This window comes from Poecilia mexicana, unplaced genomic scaffold (genome assembly GCF_051168715.1).
Source record: "Poecilia mexicana isolate PSO_F unplaced genomic scaffold, ASM5116871v1 scaffold_19, whole genome shotgun sequence".
In the NCBI taxonomy this organism is placed as follows: domain Eukaryota; kingdom Metazoa; phylum Chordata; class Actinopteri; order Cyprinodontiformes; family Poeciliidae; genus Poecilia; species Poecilia mexicana.
Window position 1 is genome coordinate 8,375,299 of NW_028263388.1, and position 16,667 is coordinate 8,391,965.

At 41.4% G+C, this 16,667-nt stretch overlaps 1 protein-coding gene across 4 annotated transcripts in view; it reads left to right on the forward strand.

The window, feature by feature from the left end:
• Positions 1 to 16,667, forward strand: part of LOC106924848 (putative uncharacterized protein MYH16) — a 46,968-nt gene that overhangs the window by 17,255 nt on the left and 13,046 nt on the right. For 2 of the 4 annotated variants that reach the window (XM_014998751.2, XM_014998748.2), the window contains exons 3-7: positions 1,472 to 1,576; positions 2,986 to 3,072; positions 3,500 to 3,639; positions 6,135 to 6,225; positions 14,479 to 14,535. In XM_014998751.2, coding sequence (XP_014854237.2) covers positions 1,472 to 1,576; positions 2,986 to 3,072; positions 3,500 to 3,639; positions 6,135 to 6,225; positions 14,479 to 14,535 — 480 coding nt within the window. Of the gene's footprint in view, positions 1 to 1,471; positions 1,577 to 2,985; positions 3,073 to 3,499; positions 3,640 to 6,134; positions 6,226 to 10,969; positions 11,965 to 14,478; positions 14,536 to 16,667 lie in introns of those variants that run through there. The other 2 variants (XM_088000988.1, XM_088000989.1) reach the window with 2 other exon arrangements.

Below are 16,667 nucleotides of genomic sequence, written 5' to 3' on the forward strand. Positions count from 1 at the left end.
GGATAAACTCCTGCTCCAAGGAGAAAACACGCAAGACGAAACACAAACTCAGACTCACTCAGACCGCAAAAGACGCAAAGATCCTCAAACGTATAACTTTATGCGACCACGTTTGATAAACACATGTTGGGCTTTTTTATAACCAATTACACCGCAGATATTCATGCCACAGCCTGTCCCTCTTTAACCTACAGCTGTGCTGTAAATTTCAGATCACAATAAAAACTTACATCGCTTTCCTCGAAGTTGGCAAGTTTCTAAAGGCCGTAACCAAATCCCGTCTCCTGTGCTCAGACGCCGCTGCCAGAGGCTACTCTGCCATCTCTGTTACGGCCCTCTCACCGAAGCCTTAATCTGTTTATTTGAGGCGTATTAAGGGATTAAGATGCTATCTTTTGTTCAGGTATGCCGGTGCATTCTCAAACCGTGTGTGAAGGTGGTTGGGGTGGTCGCTGTAGAGCTGCTGGAATCTGCTTAGATCAATTCAGTTCGGGGTTTAAGAAGATTTTTCCTCCTTAGATTGGTGAGGATTACCAAAATTATTCCTACTTGCTGTGAAAAGGAAAAGCTAATTCTGACTTAATCTCAGAGATTATTTCGTACAGCATCTGTAATCATCTGGGTTCATCAGTGAATCACTTAAATCTGATGTAGTGATGGGCGATTAAAGTGGAGTACATGGACAAGTTTTATCACGATACTTTGTGGTAATATTGCGATACGGACGATACGAACTATTTATTTCTTCTTTTGTAGTTTACTATACAACTGTGACTGAATCATACAGCAATGATAGCTGTAAAATAAGCTTCCTTTCACCAGTCACATGAAGAAGTGTGATTTGTATCGCTAAAATACACAGTTACTGCATTTAATCATATTTTCAAATGTATTGATATTTATTGATACTCTTGTGAAACAAACAGTGAAGAAAACATTAAAAGTAACAATCCAGACAATATGGACAGTGTTTTTTGTTTTGTTTTAAACATTATTTGGAATTTATCGTGAAAGCAAATAAATCAAAATTCTTATGACAAGAAATTTATCGCGATAAATTAAAAGCAGTGCAATTTTTTTCACTTATTGCTGAATGTGTTTGATCCAGTTGAGAGAAAGATCAAACGCTTCTGTTTTGTAGGTAATAGTAAAACATATCTCTTCTTTACCAGTATTTATCTCAGCCTACATGTGTGTCTTCAGCGAGAATCGGTGTCTAATCCTCTGAGAGGAAACTTCAATGTCTGTTGGAAAAACTGCAAAACTACTGAGATTGGTTTCCCCGATGAAACAGAATACTTACTGGTTTCACAGTTCAGCAGCAGAAACTGAAGGTGAAACTGACTTCACGGCATAAAAGTGGAGTAGATCGCGAATTTTAATCAAACTAAATCATGCTTTGACACCTAAATGACCCGTTTGTTTTCTTTAAAGATGAATTATGACTTTGAATTTGTCGTTTTGTTTGTAGCTGTCAGACGGCGAGGTGAAGAAGCTGACCGAGCAGCTGCTGCAGAGGGACGAAGCCGTGCAGAAGCTCCAGAGGGAGAAGGAACATTTGGTGGAGCTGAGCCAGGTGAGGATGGAGGAGGCGCATTTTATGCTTTGTGTGTATCAGGTGTTGCCATAGCTTTCAACTCTTGTGGATTCAAGAAATATTTACCCTCAGTGAGAGTCCCTGAGACTGACGCATGTCTTGTGTTTGAAGATCTGGGCCGTGGTCTAGCTCTAGTATAATCTTACATTTCAACAGGTAACTGGCTCTAAACACACACCTGACTGGTTTATCATGGATCAGACTCTTTACATTCATCAAATTCACAAACTGAACTAAAAACTGAAGCCGTTCTTCAGGTCAGGCCTGGGAAAATGACCCAACACGGTTCTCAGAGCCCTTCGTTCTAAGAACCTGCCACTCTCAGGTCTGCTTTGGTTCATTGTGTGCCTGTAAATGTTAGCTGTCACACCCTGTCTTCTAACCCTGACCCCACAGCCAAATCAATAACACTGAATGTGACACGAGGAGAAGATGTTCAAACAGGTTTTCCCCCTCTGGACGACGTACTTTTGAAGGATCATGAGGGCAGTGGGCTTCAAAGCATTGGCAGGGCTTGAGAGTTGAGAGTTCGCCGCCATATTATCGGGGTCAGCTATTGACTTTTAATAAAATCTGACTCGGCATCTTGGCCCCGTCTTTTTTAATGCGAGTGGAGAGAACTTTTCAGTAGCCTTGGTACTTTGCTCTATTGTACCTTGCATGTTTTTGTGTGTTTGTTCTGCTCTCTACCACCACTCTTGGCTCACTTTTACTCCGACAGTCATCTCGGAGCTAATGGCCATTTTGTCACTGAAATCTTGACTGGTGGGATTTAACGAAGATGCGGGCGGAGTAAATAGGTGTATCAGTACACCTCGATAACAAAAAATGGACAAACTCCTTCTTTCCACCTCCTCAAACTTGGACTTACGCAGATCTGTGGCTTTCTGCTTTATTTAAACTTTGCAGTGTGAGCACACCCTGTAATCAGTGAAACCACGGATCCTGCTCTCTAATGGAAACTCCTGAGGTAGAATGTCTGGTCATCAGTTTTGGATTTTAGTTTCAACCTGAAACTATCATTAAAAAGTGCATTTTCAATTAGCTGAAGTTGTCTTTGCCTTAAATTAGCATTTGCTTGAATATGCGAAACATTAATGTGACACAAGAAATCTGCAATGGGAAAATTGCTTCTTCACGCCAATGCACACCTTCTGACAATTTCAGGGCTTTGGCGAATAATGACTTCATGTAACAAGATAAAAAGAAATCAGATGGCTGTAGATCAAACAGGAAATTACCACATTTGACGTGTTCTTTGCAAAGAAGCTACTCCAGTGTTTGCGAGGCTCCGGCAATGCCGTCAGACGGATGTGAAGCCATGTGATGAATTAAAGGTTTAGGAACATGTGCAGCCCAGGCTCAGACATCTTGTTTCTATCTAACAGCAAGCGATTGAGGATCTGCAGATGGAGGAGGACAAAGTGAACCTGCTGACCAAAGAGAAAACCAAGCTGCAGTTGCAAGCCGAAGATGTGAGTCTACATTTTCTGACATCCAACATCTCGGGGTGGAGTGACATATTCAGCTCCTGAGACCAAACAATATACGACAGTTCAGCGGTCGGCTTTCATTTCTATCAGCATCAGCTTCAGCATCTTGGTCACAAAGACCTAGATGAGATATGTGCAGGAAGACTGACCTAAAATCTTATTAGAAATATTAATTATCAAGACAAACCCCAATGCAAACAGCATTTTTCAACAGCAATAACATCAAGCTAAAATAAAAATCACTGGCAGTGGAGGTAAAACAACCAAAACCCAAATTCAGCTGCCTGCAGTGTTCAACACCAGCCCCTTAAAGAGAATCAACTTTAAAACCAAAAGTACAAAGTGAACCATGATTGTTGTGTACACTTGTGTCTCCAGTGACCATGTCGTCTTCTTGTCTGTTTCCCAGTTGGAGTTCCAGCTGGAGCGGCTCCAGCGTGGCGAGCCTGAGAAGGCCAGGAGGAAGCTGGACGCTGACAGCAGATCTACTAAGGACAGCTTAGGAGAGGTGGAGAAGATGAGGAGTGGTTTGGAAGATCTTATCAAAAGGTCAGTGTGTTTTATTTTCTGATATAAAAACAAATTCATAGCAGAAGCAGCGGGCTGTCATGGCCTCCTACAGAAACCTGAGCATCTTCAGTACTGACAACAGGGAGAAAGAAAAATGTCTCAATGCTTTTTGAAACGGTATTCCAAAACGCCTTCATGTTAACATGTAAGATTTAGCCCAGAAGGGTCAATAGAAGCCATGCTACAATAGCTATGCTAGCTTGCTAGCATAACTTCCGTTTTAGCATAACTCCTATTGTGGCTTTTTCATTTTGTTGACTGTTCTAGGAAACCATAAACATTAGCTAGTTAGCTACAGATGTCCCTTCCTGCCTCTGAGTGGCCCGTTTCCACCTTTTCAGTATTCTACATAAGCTTTCTCTTATGTAGAATTGTACAAAAATGTTAGCAAAGTAGCACAGAACATATTTTAATAACTTGACCCTGTGTAAGTAGCATTACAACCAAAGTAACAGTAAAATGAGGCAGAGATGAAGCACCCAGCAGTCTGTCATCTTGAACTGTATCCCAACATTAGCTCCATGGTTTGGAATACAGACCATTCAACAAATTAGGACAGTATTAAGTCCATTTATTTTATACTTAATAAAAAGAAAGTTTAATACCTGCCTAAAGGTTGTCAATTGTTAAAATTGTCAACCTGACAAATCAGCCTCATCTGAACACATTTTCTAATTTACTGAATATGACTGTACCAGGTTGGGTTAAATCAAACCATTTCTTTGGGATGCTTGCTTTGGTGCCGTCGTGTCGCTTTTGTATGCATCTCAAAAAGTTTTGAAGACTGGATGCTGTCATTTCAGTAAGGAAATACAGTATAAGACAGCTTATAAAGCAAAGCAGAGAGCTTATACCTACCGTAGTTTAGCAGCTGCAGTTGAAATGCTTTTGACTCTTTTGATGCTCACCTTTCAGTCTGTCTTTTCTGAGTAATTTCTCATATAAGGTTCTCAGTCATGTTTAGTCCTTTAATTGTATTCCTGTTTAATGACAGCAGAGAAGTTGGTTGAATAAGTACCTGCTTTGACCCGTTTCCTAAGCCACGATAGGATTTGTCTCTTTAATCTCTGTGGAATGCTTGATAATATGTAATTAGCCGTGAAAAGCTCAAAGACAGGTAAGAAAAAGAGAAAAATTCCAGATACTGTTCATATTTTAAACCCTACCACAATCATAAACATTGACAGAGCATTAAATCCAGCTCTCATATAAGCCGCAACCATACATCATAAAAAACGCAAGCGAGCATGGGGAGGGTTACTTATAGGACCTACTCTGAATCGAGAGCCGTTACGGCGCGTTTCGAGCGTCTAGCGCAGCGAGATTTGAACCGTTTAGAGCGTTTGAAGTGGCTAGAGCGTCCAATGGCAAAGAACGGCTAGAGCTGACGCTCGACGCTCCCTCAACGCGCCTCCACACTGACTTTGAACGTAAACCAGACGCGTGAAACGTTAGGTGTAGAGCAACATGTCAAGCGTTTGCATTCAAAGTGCAAACGCGCCGAACTTGAAGCGTCAGATGCGTTTTTGACTCGCGTAACGCTTTTGTTGTGAACGCACCATAACTCACTTGCTCTATGGTTACCTAGCAACAAGCTGTTGAGTAACTGGCGCAGCAGCAGTTTCAGGTTTTGCCACCGAGCCTCAGAGCTACTTAAAATTAAACAATGGTGAAAACTGTGGATAAAACAGGAAAAGGTCACGCCATCAGTTTGGCTGAATTTCAGATATTTCATATTCACTGATATGAAACGCTTATATTGTGATACGTTTTTCCAGCCATATCGTCCAGCCCGACTGAAAAATACAACCAGCGCTTCAATAGAACAATTTATATTACAGTATATTAATTTGTTTCAATGGCCTACCTCAAGTCCCAAACTAAATCCAGATAAGATTTTATGTTGGCTCGGCCCTTCCACAAGATGGACACTTGTGAAAGCGTCCACTTCAGATTTATGCTCTACTTTGTGTTGGTTTTTTTCATAAAACTCCCCAAAAACACCTTGCAGTTTGCAGTGGTAACTTAGCAACGTCGGGTGGGGGGGAAAAATCTCCCTGGAAACCAAAGAATACCTTCCCCACAGGTGAAGCATTCACCAAGATCCCAACATGTTGCTATCTGCCCTCCGTAGTGTGACAGCAGAGAGACGTATTTGCTGTACCTCGCAGCTACAATCAAAAGAAGAAAAGAGCCAGGTGTCGGGGGAAGACGCAGACTACACACACCAACTCGGCTTGACCCCGCTCAGCATTAATAAAGCCAATGAGTCACCTCGTTTCTAGTCCTTCCCGGGATATGAAATCTGTCAATTCAGCTCTGCTCACGGTTCGGTGGAGCGTTATTGGATGTTGTTGCAATAAAAAAATGACACGTTGAGAAGCTCATCAGTCACCTGTACGCTGCGTCGGCAGAGATCGTTTCTGGTCGTCTGAAGGTTGTATTTTTTTTGTTTGCTCTCCTCCGGTGTGAAGGAAGGACTTGGAGATCAGCAGTGCCAGCACCAAACTGGAAGCAGAGGAGGCCCTCAACATGGATCTGCAGAGGAGGAGCAAGGAGCTGCAGGTCAGGAGCGATACGGGTTTACAGTTAGCAGCTGGAAAGGTCACCAGGTCAAAAACTGAGAATAGAAACGCATCACGTGGATCGACTTGTTTCCTTTGTTAAAGATGCTGTGTTGTGTGCTACACTGCAAAAAAATCTAAATCTTACAAAGTATTTGTCAAGTTTCTAGTGCACATGTGTCAAACTCAAGGCCCGGGGGCCAAATCTGGCCCGCCATAGCGTTTTATGTGGTCCTCTAGACCCCAAATTACCTTCCCCAGTTTTTCACAAAATCAACAAATTTCCACATTTCTTTCTGATTTTACTGCAGGTTTTCTCAAGATTGGTCAAAAACTTTCAGTTTAAGTGAAGCTGCCTCAGCCTTACTTGATGTTAAGTTATAGGCCGTAATCAATACGGCGAGTAATAAAACGTCACCGTTAAAATCAGGCAATAGTGCAAATATTGTAAAAATTTCTTACAAACCTTTCTAAATTTTCACGACAAAATCTGTAAAAAAAAACCAAAACAAAACACAAAAACAATCACACAATCTTGGAGGATCAGATATTTATTGATATTTTAACAATCCAATTGGTTTTGTCAATACATTCTGGCACAACCGGCCCTTTAAGAACATTCAGATGGCCCAAAATGAACAAGAACATTTTCCAAGTGAAATAATCTACCAATGGAACTAGTAACTTTTTCATCAATATTAAGGAATTATTGACTTCAAACAAGCTGCTTTGCCTTGTGGAAAAGTTATTTGTAAAGTAGTTTTGTCTCATTTCAAGTTTTCTAAGATATTTTCACTTGAAACTTGACTAAAAACGCTTGGTAAGATGTTTTTGTTGTTGGATTTTTTGTTGCTGAAGTTGATGGGTAACAAGTACAGGCTAATTAATTAATCCGTCCCTCGTTTAATTTCTGTAAAATATGTCAAACATAAAAATACCACTCAAATTTACCATGCCAGTTTTCATTTGCTTTTAAGTTTGTTTGTTTTTGTCAAACTTACTCCATATGTTTCAGGTTATCAAACATATTTTAAGACCTTATTTATTCATTAATGGGGAAATGGCTATCCAAACCAAACTGGTCTTATGAGCAAAAAGTAACTAATGGTCAGACATTCTCATAACAAATCATTTTTGAGATGCCAATCTTGTTCAAATGTAAATAAAAACAGACTTTTTTTTAATGATCCTCTAAAGTCGTTTTATTGTCCTTTCAGAGATTTTTGACGTAGATATTTATAAACCTTTATTCCTTTGTGTGAAACATGAGAAACAAGCTGTTTTTATTTATTTATTTATTCTTAATGGGCCACGTTTAACATAGACAAGCATAAAACTTGCAATATATGACCTAGTTAAAACATGGACTGTTTCACTCCACATCTCTTATGTATCCTTTTAAAGCCCCATCTTTGGTTTTGTGAAGCCTTGATTTGTCTGAAAACAAGCTGATTCTTAGTTTCTCCCCCCCAAAGTCTTGCTCAGGTCTTGTTTTCATTAAGCCGTGTGTGGTGTGTGTGTGTGTTGTGAGCTGGATTTTACGGTTTCACTGCCAGGCCCAAGCACGAGCTCTCAGCTCCTTACTAACTCGGTCGGTGCTGAGTAGAAGCTGACGACTCGGTGGACAGACGCATTCCTGGCTTTCAGCAGAGCCGCTGCCGTCCGCTTGGTGATTGGATCAATCGCTTTCCTGCTCCCAGGACGTCAGGATACGGTTTGGAACCGCGGCCTGCAGGAATCCGCCTGGATCTCCTACCTCCATCTGATGCTGTGACTGTGTACGGTTAGAAACGCGCTCTTGTTTTGACTCCGCTTCGTCAGTGTCGTTTATGGGGAAGCGAGGCGGTATAAAACGAACCGGGCTCTTGTTTCATTACATTGCTGAGTGATCTGCTCGAGCTTTGGCCAGCTGGCTAACAGATCAGCTCAGATCCTGACCTTGCTGTCTGTTTTATCAAAAGCTGTTTCTGATAATAGCCTTAAATCTTAGCTGGAGGCCAAACATGCTAAATGTTTTTATTATTATTGCTATTTATTGTCAGTTGGAAGAGCTAACAGAGTTTTTGTGGGAGAGTTAAACTGAACGGACACAGTGGGTTGAAATATCGCAACAAATCAAACGTTGGATTTCGATCCGATGTTTACTGTGGAAAAACCTGGGCAGTGAATGTTTATTGATGCGGACGTATTTTCAGTACCTACTAGGACATGACTGTGTTCTTTGGCTGGACTAAACACCATTTTTAAAGTTTTTTCAATCACTACATTGGAGATTAAAGGTTAAGTAGGGGAACCCAGATGTTCCTCTCTGAGTACTGCTACAAGGAAATACTCTTCCAGTTTTTCAAAATAAAACCCTTTCTTGTTTTTTTGTTTTTACTTTGAGATTTGACATTTTCTCCAAATTTTTTCCACTAAATTACACCTTTTTATTTTGTAATTTATAGAATACCTTGAAACATTTGCAGTATTCAGAATAGCCAAGGAAGGTTTTCAATACAGATTTGGTCAAACTATCAAATTCCCGGACTTGAAAAGCCTCCAAGCCCGTCTTTGAGTCCAACCAAGCTCCGAGTCAGCACAAAAATCTATGGGATCAAAAACAGTCTACATATGTCCATTTTCCAGCAAGGGAAGCTCGTTCAATTGATTATCTAGGAAAGAGAGAGCTGAATACAGAAAGACATTGTCAAGTGCATCATCTATAGAAAGAGAACCCTCGATGGGCCCCTTCATGAAGGTGTAAAAGTTATACAGTAACACCTGGTCAGGTGTAATTCCTATGAAGAAAACGTCAGGAGGTTATCAAGGTTCTGTTTCACTTGGCTTTTGGAAGCATGTGTTTACGCAGGATATCAGCAGCTTCAAGGGTGACGAATGAACGACCAGAGGATGCCAATGGAGGACTTGTCTTTGCAGGTTGACTTCAGAACTATCCTTAGCATAGCACAACATTTTGTTAAATATGTTAAGAAATTAGTGCAGCATCTTTTGTTTGGATTACACTGCTGATTGTTTGGTGCAACCTTTTGTAAACTTTGTCCTGTAAACTTTGTGGATCTTGGTGTGTCATCCAGATAGCATCATTTCCGATAGCATGCATCTCTGTCACTGGCGTGTGTTTAGTCTATGTCTGTCGCTCACTTGTAGAGATAAGGACGTCTGGGTTTAGGTGTAGATGCAGGTGGACAGGCCAGTCAGCTGTCTCCTGACCTCCATCGTCTGTTATCCTTTGACAAAATGGTCGCGCAAATGCGTCTGTGGACTTGCCTGGATTCAAAAAAAGAATGCTTTGTCTGTCATGAAAAATGAAGCTCCCTCCTCATCCCATAATTCAAAGCAGTTGGCTTAAAGGGCGGCCCGCATGCTTCATTCCTCTCCACAGAGCCAGGCTCTTTAGTAGTTTTATTGCGTGGCCATAAAGCAGTTACCCTCAGCCGGAGTGCTTTGGGGTCATCTGTGTCTGAAGAGATAAGAATCGTTTTGGTTGTGCAGCAGATGTTTAGCTCAAGGTGTTCATCCTGTGCCGCACAACAAGAAAGCTGGGCATGAGTAAATGTTTTTCATTTTGGAGTGAAAGATGTACCCGAAAGATGGTTGTAGCATAGATTCAGGTAACAATTGAGGCGCCTTTGTGATACTACATATTTTTAATTGAACCTGAAGTTTTGTACTTTCTACTTTTGCAGTAGAAGTTTATGATTTAGGAGTCATTAGCTTAGGAGTCAGGTTTAATGGCATTGTTTTCAGAGATGAGGAGCCTAGAAACTGAATGTTGTTTTGAGTTAATTTACTTCTCTTCCTGGGAGTAAAGATGTCTCTGATAACCTGATTCACATGATGGTCGATACTACGAAAGCTACCTGGTTTCCTATGGACCAGGAAGGGTTTACGCCGAGTCAAGGAAGTGCGTGATATGATCAGTTTGCCTGTTTCTGGTCTAGACTTATCAACACAAACTCCATTACAAATATCTGCTCTGAAAGAAATCTGTTAATTCTTTTAAAGTTGAAGCTGATTGAGAGACTTTTTGTGGCTATTGATATTTAAGTACATAAATTCTGTTAAGGTTTTTACAACGCTCTGTAGATTTTAGCCTGTCAATGCTAAATAGACTGAGTTTTCATACACACCTATGTAGATTGGACGACAGATTGAGGAAGGAAGTGAAAACTGAACTCAACTTTTCAGATTGCAAGGCAACTGGTCTTGAGAAACTTTTGTCTTTCATGCGTTAACGTGGGACCTGCTGGCCCATCCACCCATTGATAGCCTGGACAAACTCACTCAGCAAATATGAGTGACTGCGATCATGTGGTGAAACAGAAATATAAAGCTGTGCGTCATCAGCATAAGCATGATTTAGAGATGTTGTAATTTACTATAAACTGAGTCTGAAGGGGATAAATGAGAGTGACTAGAGAATGGAGCCTTAAGAAAACTTATAAACAATGTTTGTTTGCTCAGGTTTTTGAATGTCAAAGGACACAAAAAGGGCGTGGCTTACGACTCCCAGCTGTCACCTTTGATGGATTTCCCCAGTGCCGAGGTTTCACCGCCCAAAGGCACCCAGTGCTTTAAGCGCGAGCAAAGTTGTTGATTGTTCCCATCTGCGTCAGATTGTACTTATTCCACAATTGGGTTGGGGTTAGAATTTCAATCACAAAAGGAATGGGTGATAAGATATTTCAAATATAAGTATATAAATATAAGATATTTGGTGCCCAATGGTAACTTGTGCATTTGAAATAAATAGCACTATTTAAATGCTCCCCTTAATTTGTGCTTATTTGCTAAAAACACACCCAAAATATGCCTTAAAGGACTTCATCCTAACCTGTTTCATCACCTTCACTGCCTGTCTTTGACCAGGTGTACAGGGCCTGTCGTCGCGTTCCAAGTCAAATCAATCAGACAACACGTTTACTGCACGGTTCCAAACGTCCACAGGCACTTTGAAGAACCAACATGTAGGGTCTTGTAATGAATTACAGTATTTTAACATGAGTATTTTACAACAGCACAGAGTCTGAAATGTTTTTGTTTTTTTTGTTTTATTTTTTTTCCTGGTGAACATGCGGGGGTTTAAAAATGTTCTGTTGAGAGTGGATCCTACAGGAAATAACAACCCACGCTGCTGTGGATCCCCTTTGACCCAAGTGAGGAGACGTCGACTCTGAGGCCACATCTGATTCCAGTTTATGGACAATTATTATCATATCAAAGAGCAGCAGAAAAAACGAAGAAGAAGAAAAAAGCCAAGCTCATGCAAATTTGAAGATTGAACCCTGCAATCAAATCGAGCAGCTTTTTGTTTTTCTTTTTTTTTTTTGACTTTCTGATGTTATCTCCACTACATTTCCGAGGGATGTGAGCAGTCATTTAGTCTGGAGCCAATTTTATGTAAATCTCCACAGCAAACGCTGCTACGCTACACATTTTCTACAATTGTTTCTGGACCACTCGATGCATTTTGAGGCAGCTGAAGGTGGGAATTTAATGAGAACCAGATATGTGAGAGGGGAACTGACGGGAAGACGGAGAGAGGCTGTGCATGCATAAGGGGGTGTGGACAGCAACATGCCGGAGGGGATCAGCAGCAAGGTGTGTGTGCGTGTGTGTGTGTGTGTGTGTGTGTGCACATGTTTGGGACAGTAAGTCTCTCATTCAGTCAGTCAGTCAGTCGGACTGCTGCTGCCTCGCCATGGCTGTTCTCTCCACAGATGTCCTCCGCTGGCATGTAAGTCAAACATTTCTTTGAGTCTATGTAAACTCTTAAGAGAGCAAATGATGAGTTATTACGTATGAGTAATTGCTGGCAACAAGAGATTTTTGCTGGATCAAAGGCAGCACGGGTTGCCCTGAATGGTTACTTTCGTCAGAGTCCGAGTCGTCCGGTGCTTTGGGAGGTTTTGCGTGGCGTGTTGCCGACAGGCGGCTTTCACCGCCATCGGTGAGCCGCGGGCGGCCCCCGGGCTACGCGCCATGTCAGACACAACTTCCTGACACCGAGACAACGATAGAAACCGAAGATAACACCGAACATGACACAACACGGCAGGCTGTGGAAGGGGGCAATAAATTTTTATCAGCAGTAGAAAACACAGCGTTGGCAGGAGATGAGTGCAGCAGAAACGTGCTGTGAGTGATTTATGTTTGCAAAAGCATTTTGATTGTTTATGGTGGAGAGAGGAGGGGGAAGCACTTCAGGTTCACTTAGTTTGAAAGAATACCTCTGGACTGAAAGTATTGATCAATTAGAATTATTTTTACCATTGATTGTACGATACAGTTTTGTGTTGTAAATAGCACTGCAACGTCTTCTGTGTTGAGTTCAAGTTAGTAATTGTTACTTTTGTAACATTATACCTTATCATCATTGTTAAACCTTGACATTTTTGTACTTCATCATAATTAATAAAGCAGAATATCTTTATATTGTAGGTGTTTACACACAAGAACAGCATTGAATTGACCAACCCACTTGACCAGAGCAGGATCTTTTGCATCTTGGGATCTTGGCATGGCGTTGACGCAATGGCAAGAAGGAACAGAAAGAACAGTGACCTTAGAGAAGCAACTGTTGCTTTTGGTCAATCTGAGAAGGGCTATGAGGCCAGTTCTAAGCAATCTGAAGTTTCATTTTTCTAAGAAGGGAAACATTGTTCACAAGGCGGAGACTCTTTTTCCCAGGAATCGACAATCCAAACTCATCCCAAGGACAGGCAATGTGCAATTGCAAAAAAAAAAAAAAAATCCTCAGTGGTCGCGTTAGATTTTAATCAGTCAATCAAATTTATTTGCATGGCACATTTCAGCAGCAAGGCAGTTCAGAGTGCTTTACATTATAAAAACATAAAACCATACAAGCCTTACATTTTGTCGAGTGTCATCATCAAAATCTTCAATCCACATACAATATGTTGGCTAATGTTCATGATTCAGAACCAACTCTAACATGTGGGTCCTGATTTAAAGGAAGTCAGTGTTCCAGCTGTGTTGCAGTTTGTCCGAGATTTGTGGTGCACAGAAGTTGAATCTTCTCCAGGTTTGGTTCTGGGAAGCATTGAACTAAACATTCGGCTTGGTGATTAAATATTTAGTTTGTAACTGTATAAATGAATAAATAACATGGTGGAAATAAGACTCTGGAAAATAAACACCCATTTGTTTTCTCTTGCTTCAAAGGCTAAATGGCTAAAATAATTGCTGTTCATTTTTATCTATGTAACATTACAAACAGCACCCCATAGTGGTCAACATGGGTAATAACAATAAGCTCATTTAGTCAGATACAAACTAACCATTGATGTTCTTGACATGACAGTCTCTCCTAGTCCTCTTCTATTCTTTCATTTTCTTCTGCTGGACTCGTTTTCATGCTGAGCAGTGTGCTTTAATGCTAGGCTAACGTTAGCATGTCTTCTTTGTTTTTATATGACCTGTTGATAATAGTTCAATACGGTTCTAGTTCTGTGCAGACAAACTACAAAATATTAATTTAGGTGCCTTATTGGTTTTGATTGGCAGTGCATTTAATGTTTACTCACTGCATAATTTATCCAAGGACAAAAATAGTAAAATTTCCAATTTTTATTTTTTTTTATTGCATTGTTTTCAGTGGATATTGTTGCCTTTAATGAGTTGAAAGGGTTATAAATGAAGCTGATCCCTGAGGGTTAAAAATCCATCAATCAGGATCCCAAGCTGATGGCTGGGATTTCTTCAGGTGTTTATGATCTCTGGTTGTGTTTTTGGTCTTTTTTTTTACTCTTATCTGCTCTGTAATTAACCTTGACTCGCCGTGGTTCTGACTTTTAGCCAGGGTTGTAAAACGTAAATGTAAAAAAAAAAAATCTCCAGCCAAATTCCTCAAATGTCAGACAAATGGCATCGGTGCTTTTTGGTCTCGCTGACCAAACACAGCTCGGCCAGTCCGGGGTCATGCTGAAGATAATCACTGGTGGCTGCAGGACATTCTTTCTCTAAATTAGTACCTGAGGAAAAGACAAAAAAAAAAAAAAGCCAGAAGCGTGCCAAATCTCTGGAGAAAGCAAAGGGCACGAGGCGGGACCAACCGCACAGAAGTGCTGGCCTGAAATAGCGAAATGTTGTTTTTTTTCTTTTCTGCTGTTGTAGTGACACAGTCTATAGTTGGAGCACGTTGTAATGTTCTTGTCATATTTTACAGTTCAGTAAAAGCAGGTTTTTTGCTTCTTGCTCATGGAAGTGACTCTCCTGTGTGTCTCTTTAGGCCCGCATCGAGGAGCTGGAGGAGGAGCTGGAAGCAGAACGAGCCATGAGAGCGAAGGTAGAAGATAAAAACTGTCAGGTTTTCTATCCCCACTCTCTCCTCTATAAATGATGCAAACGCAGATCGGCTGGAGAGACGATAAGCTGAACGGCTCTGTGATCAGATTAACTCTGATTACGCTCATGAGGTGGACAACAGGCTAGTAGATTAGAGACTCTAGCTGCATATTCAGCTAATGAAGAGCCCACTGCTCTGAACCCCATTCAAAACCTCCTGGTTATTCCAACAAATATTGATTTCTGATAAAAACATGAACATTGTTATTCTTAAATGAACATTAACTTGTTTTCTTTGCATTATTTGAGGTCTAAAAGCACCACATCTTTTTCATGAATTTGACCATTTCTAATTTTTTTGCAAATAAAAACTAAATATTTGCTTCAATTTTCAGAGGCATGTTGTCAGTAGTTCACAGAATAAAAGAACAAGGTTCATTTTACTCAAACCAATAAAGAGTAAAATCAGAGAAAGAGTTTTATTCCAGAGCTGAATATATAATATATAAATACGCAAATTGGAATTACGAACATAGATTTGATTAGTGGAAACACGGTCATTTTGAAAAAAGTCGGTAAAACGTTTCTGAGCTAGGACGAAGTATTTTATTTTATTTTTTTGTCTGTATGGAAATCAATGTATTTCGTGAAACTACATTGGAAACATTTTTTCACGTCACCACGAGTCGTGATCGACAACCGGATGTTGCCACTGACGGAAAAGACAGAAGGCAACAGGAAGTGGGGGGAGGAGATTGACGGAGCGCAGTGTTTTTAAAAGACTTATTGTGTGAAGAAACGTTTTCACATCAGATTTTAATCGTGGCTTCATATTCAGTGGCCACGCCGCAATTGCGAAGCCGTGTGTGTTTTTATCGACAATAGCGGAAAATCGCAGGCGTTTTGTAATTGAAATTCATCTACTGTAAGAAAGAAGGGAAGGAGAAGCTGTAGCAGGTTGACTTGCTACCGCTCCGCTCTGGTCAGCCCAAACCATCTGCACCTGTGATAACAATCCGGTTTGGGTCAGTCCTTGTGTTTCTGATTAGCACACAGGGGCAACCCCCAGAGCTTTTTCCTCTGTCTGATGTTTCCCATCACACACCACTGAGTGTTCCTAGGAATCCCCAAACCTCGGGCCTACAGGCAAAATAAACACCGAGACCTTCTGCCTCTCCACCACAAACAGTCCAACACATCCTCGCTGCTACGTGAAGCTTTCTGAAAAAACCCACGTCTGCTTCATATAAAGCTAATCTGCTGAGGAGCTTCAAGTGTATGTTAGTTCAAACAAGTCCCCTCTTAAAGCCCGTGTGCGTTTAAGCCCTCATACAGAAGGTACTTCACCCGGAGTGTTGAACGGAGTGACAGCGGGCCCGAGGGCGTGTTGTCCGCACCTCTCTCCACTCTGGGTGGTATCCTGTTAACGGCGCTAGCCGGGAGCCCCTCCGGCCCCCGAAAAGCCGCAGAGCGGAGCCAGAGGCACGTGGAGGCTTGCAGGTCTTTATCTGTTCGGCAGCCTCCGTCTTCGGAGCGGCTCAATTACAACATACCTCGGCTGCAGACAGGCTCGCCATTGTTAGACTCTGCTCCTCGGGTCGCACTCAGCCTGATAGCATCAGGAGAGGCAGAGCGACAGACGGCGCTCTTTTTTTTTCCAGTGGATCCTCTCCCGGGTGGAATGCCAGGCAGACACACACACACACACACACACACACGGTTTCATACAGAGGCATATACGCTCTACGGATGCGCTGACACCAACCCTGTTTAGTCCTCAACTCTGGTCCGCCTGAAAACCTCAGTATCAGTTTGGTTGAAGTGAACTCTGGCGCAGTTCGAATGCACATGTGGATTCAAGCAGACTGGACTTCCCTCCAAAAGCAGGAACTGGACTATAGTGCAGGGCATTCTGGGTAAATACAACCAAAACAAACAAGTCTGAAGAGCCCAGTTTGGTCAGACCAAGTCAAACTGTTCACCAGCTGAAAATAGAACAAATGCTGCAACTTTAGTCCCTAAAATCTACTGGACTGTGAGGTGTGAGAACATCCCAACACTCACAGCTCACACAAACATACGAATTCATGAGCAGCATTCAGCTAATGTTGTAAATACATTTATATCCATCGT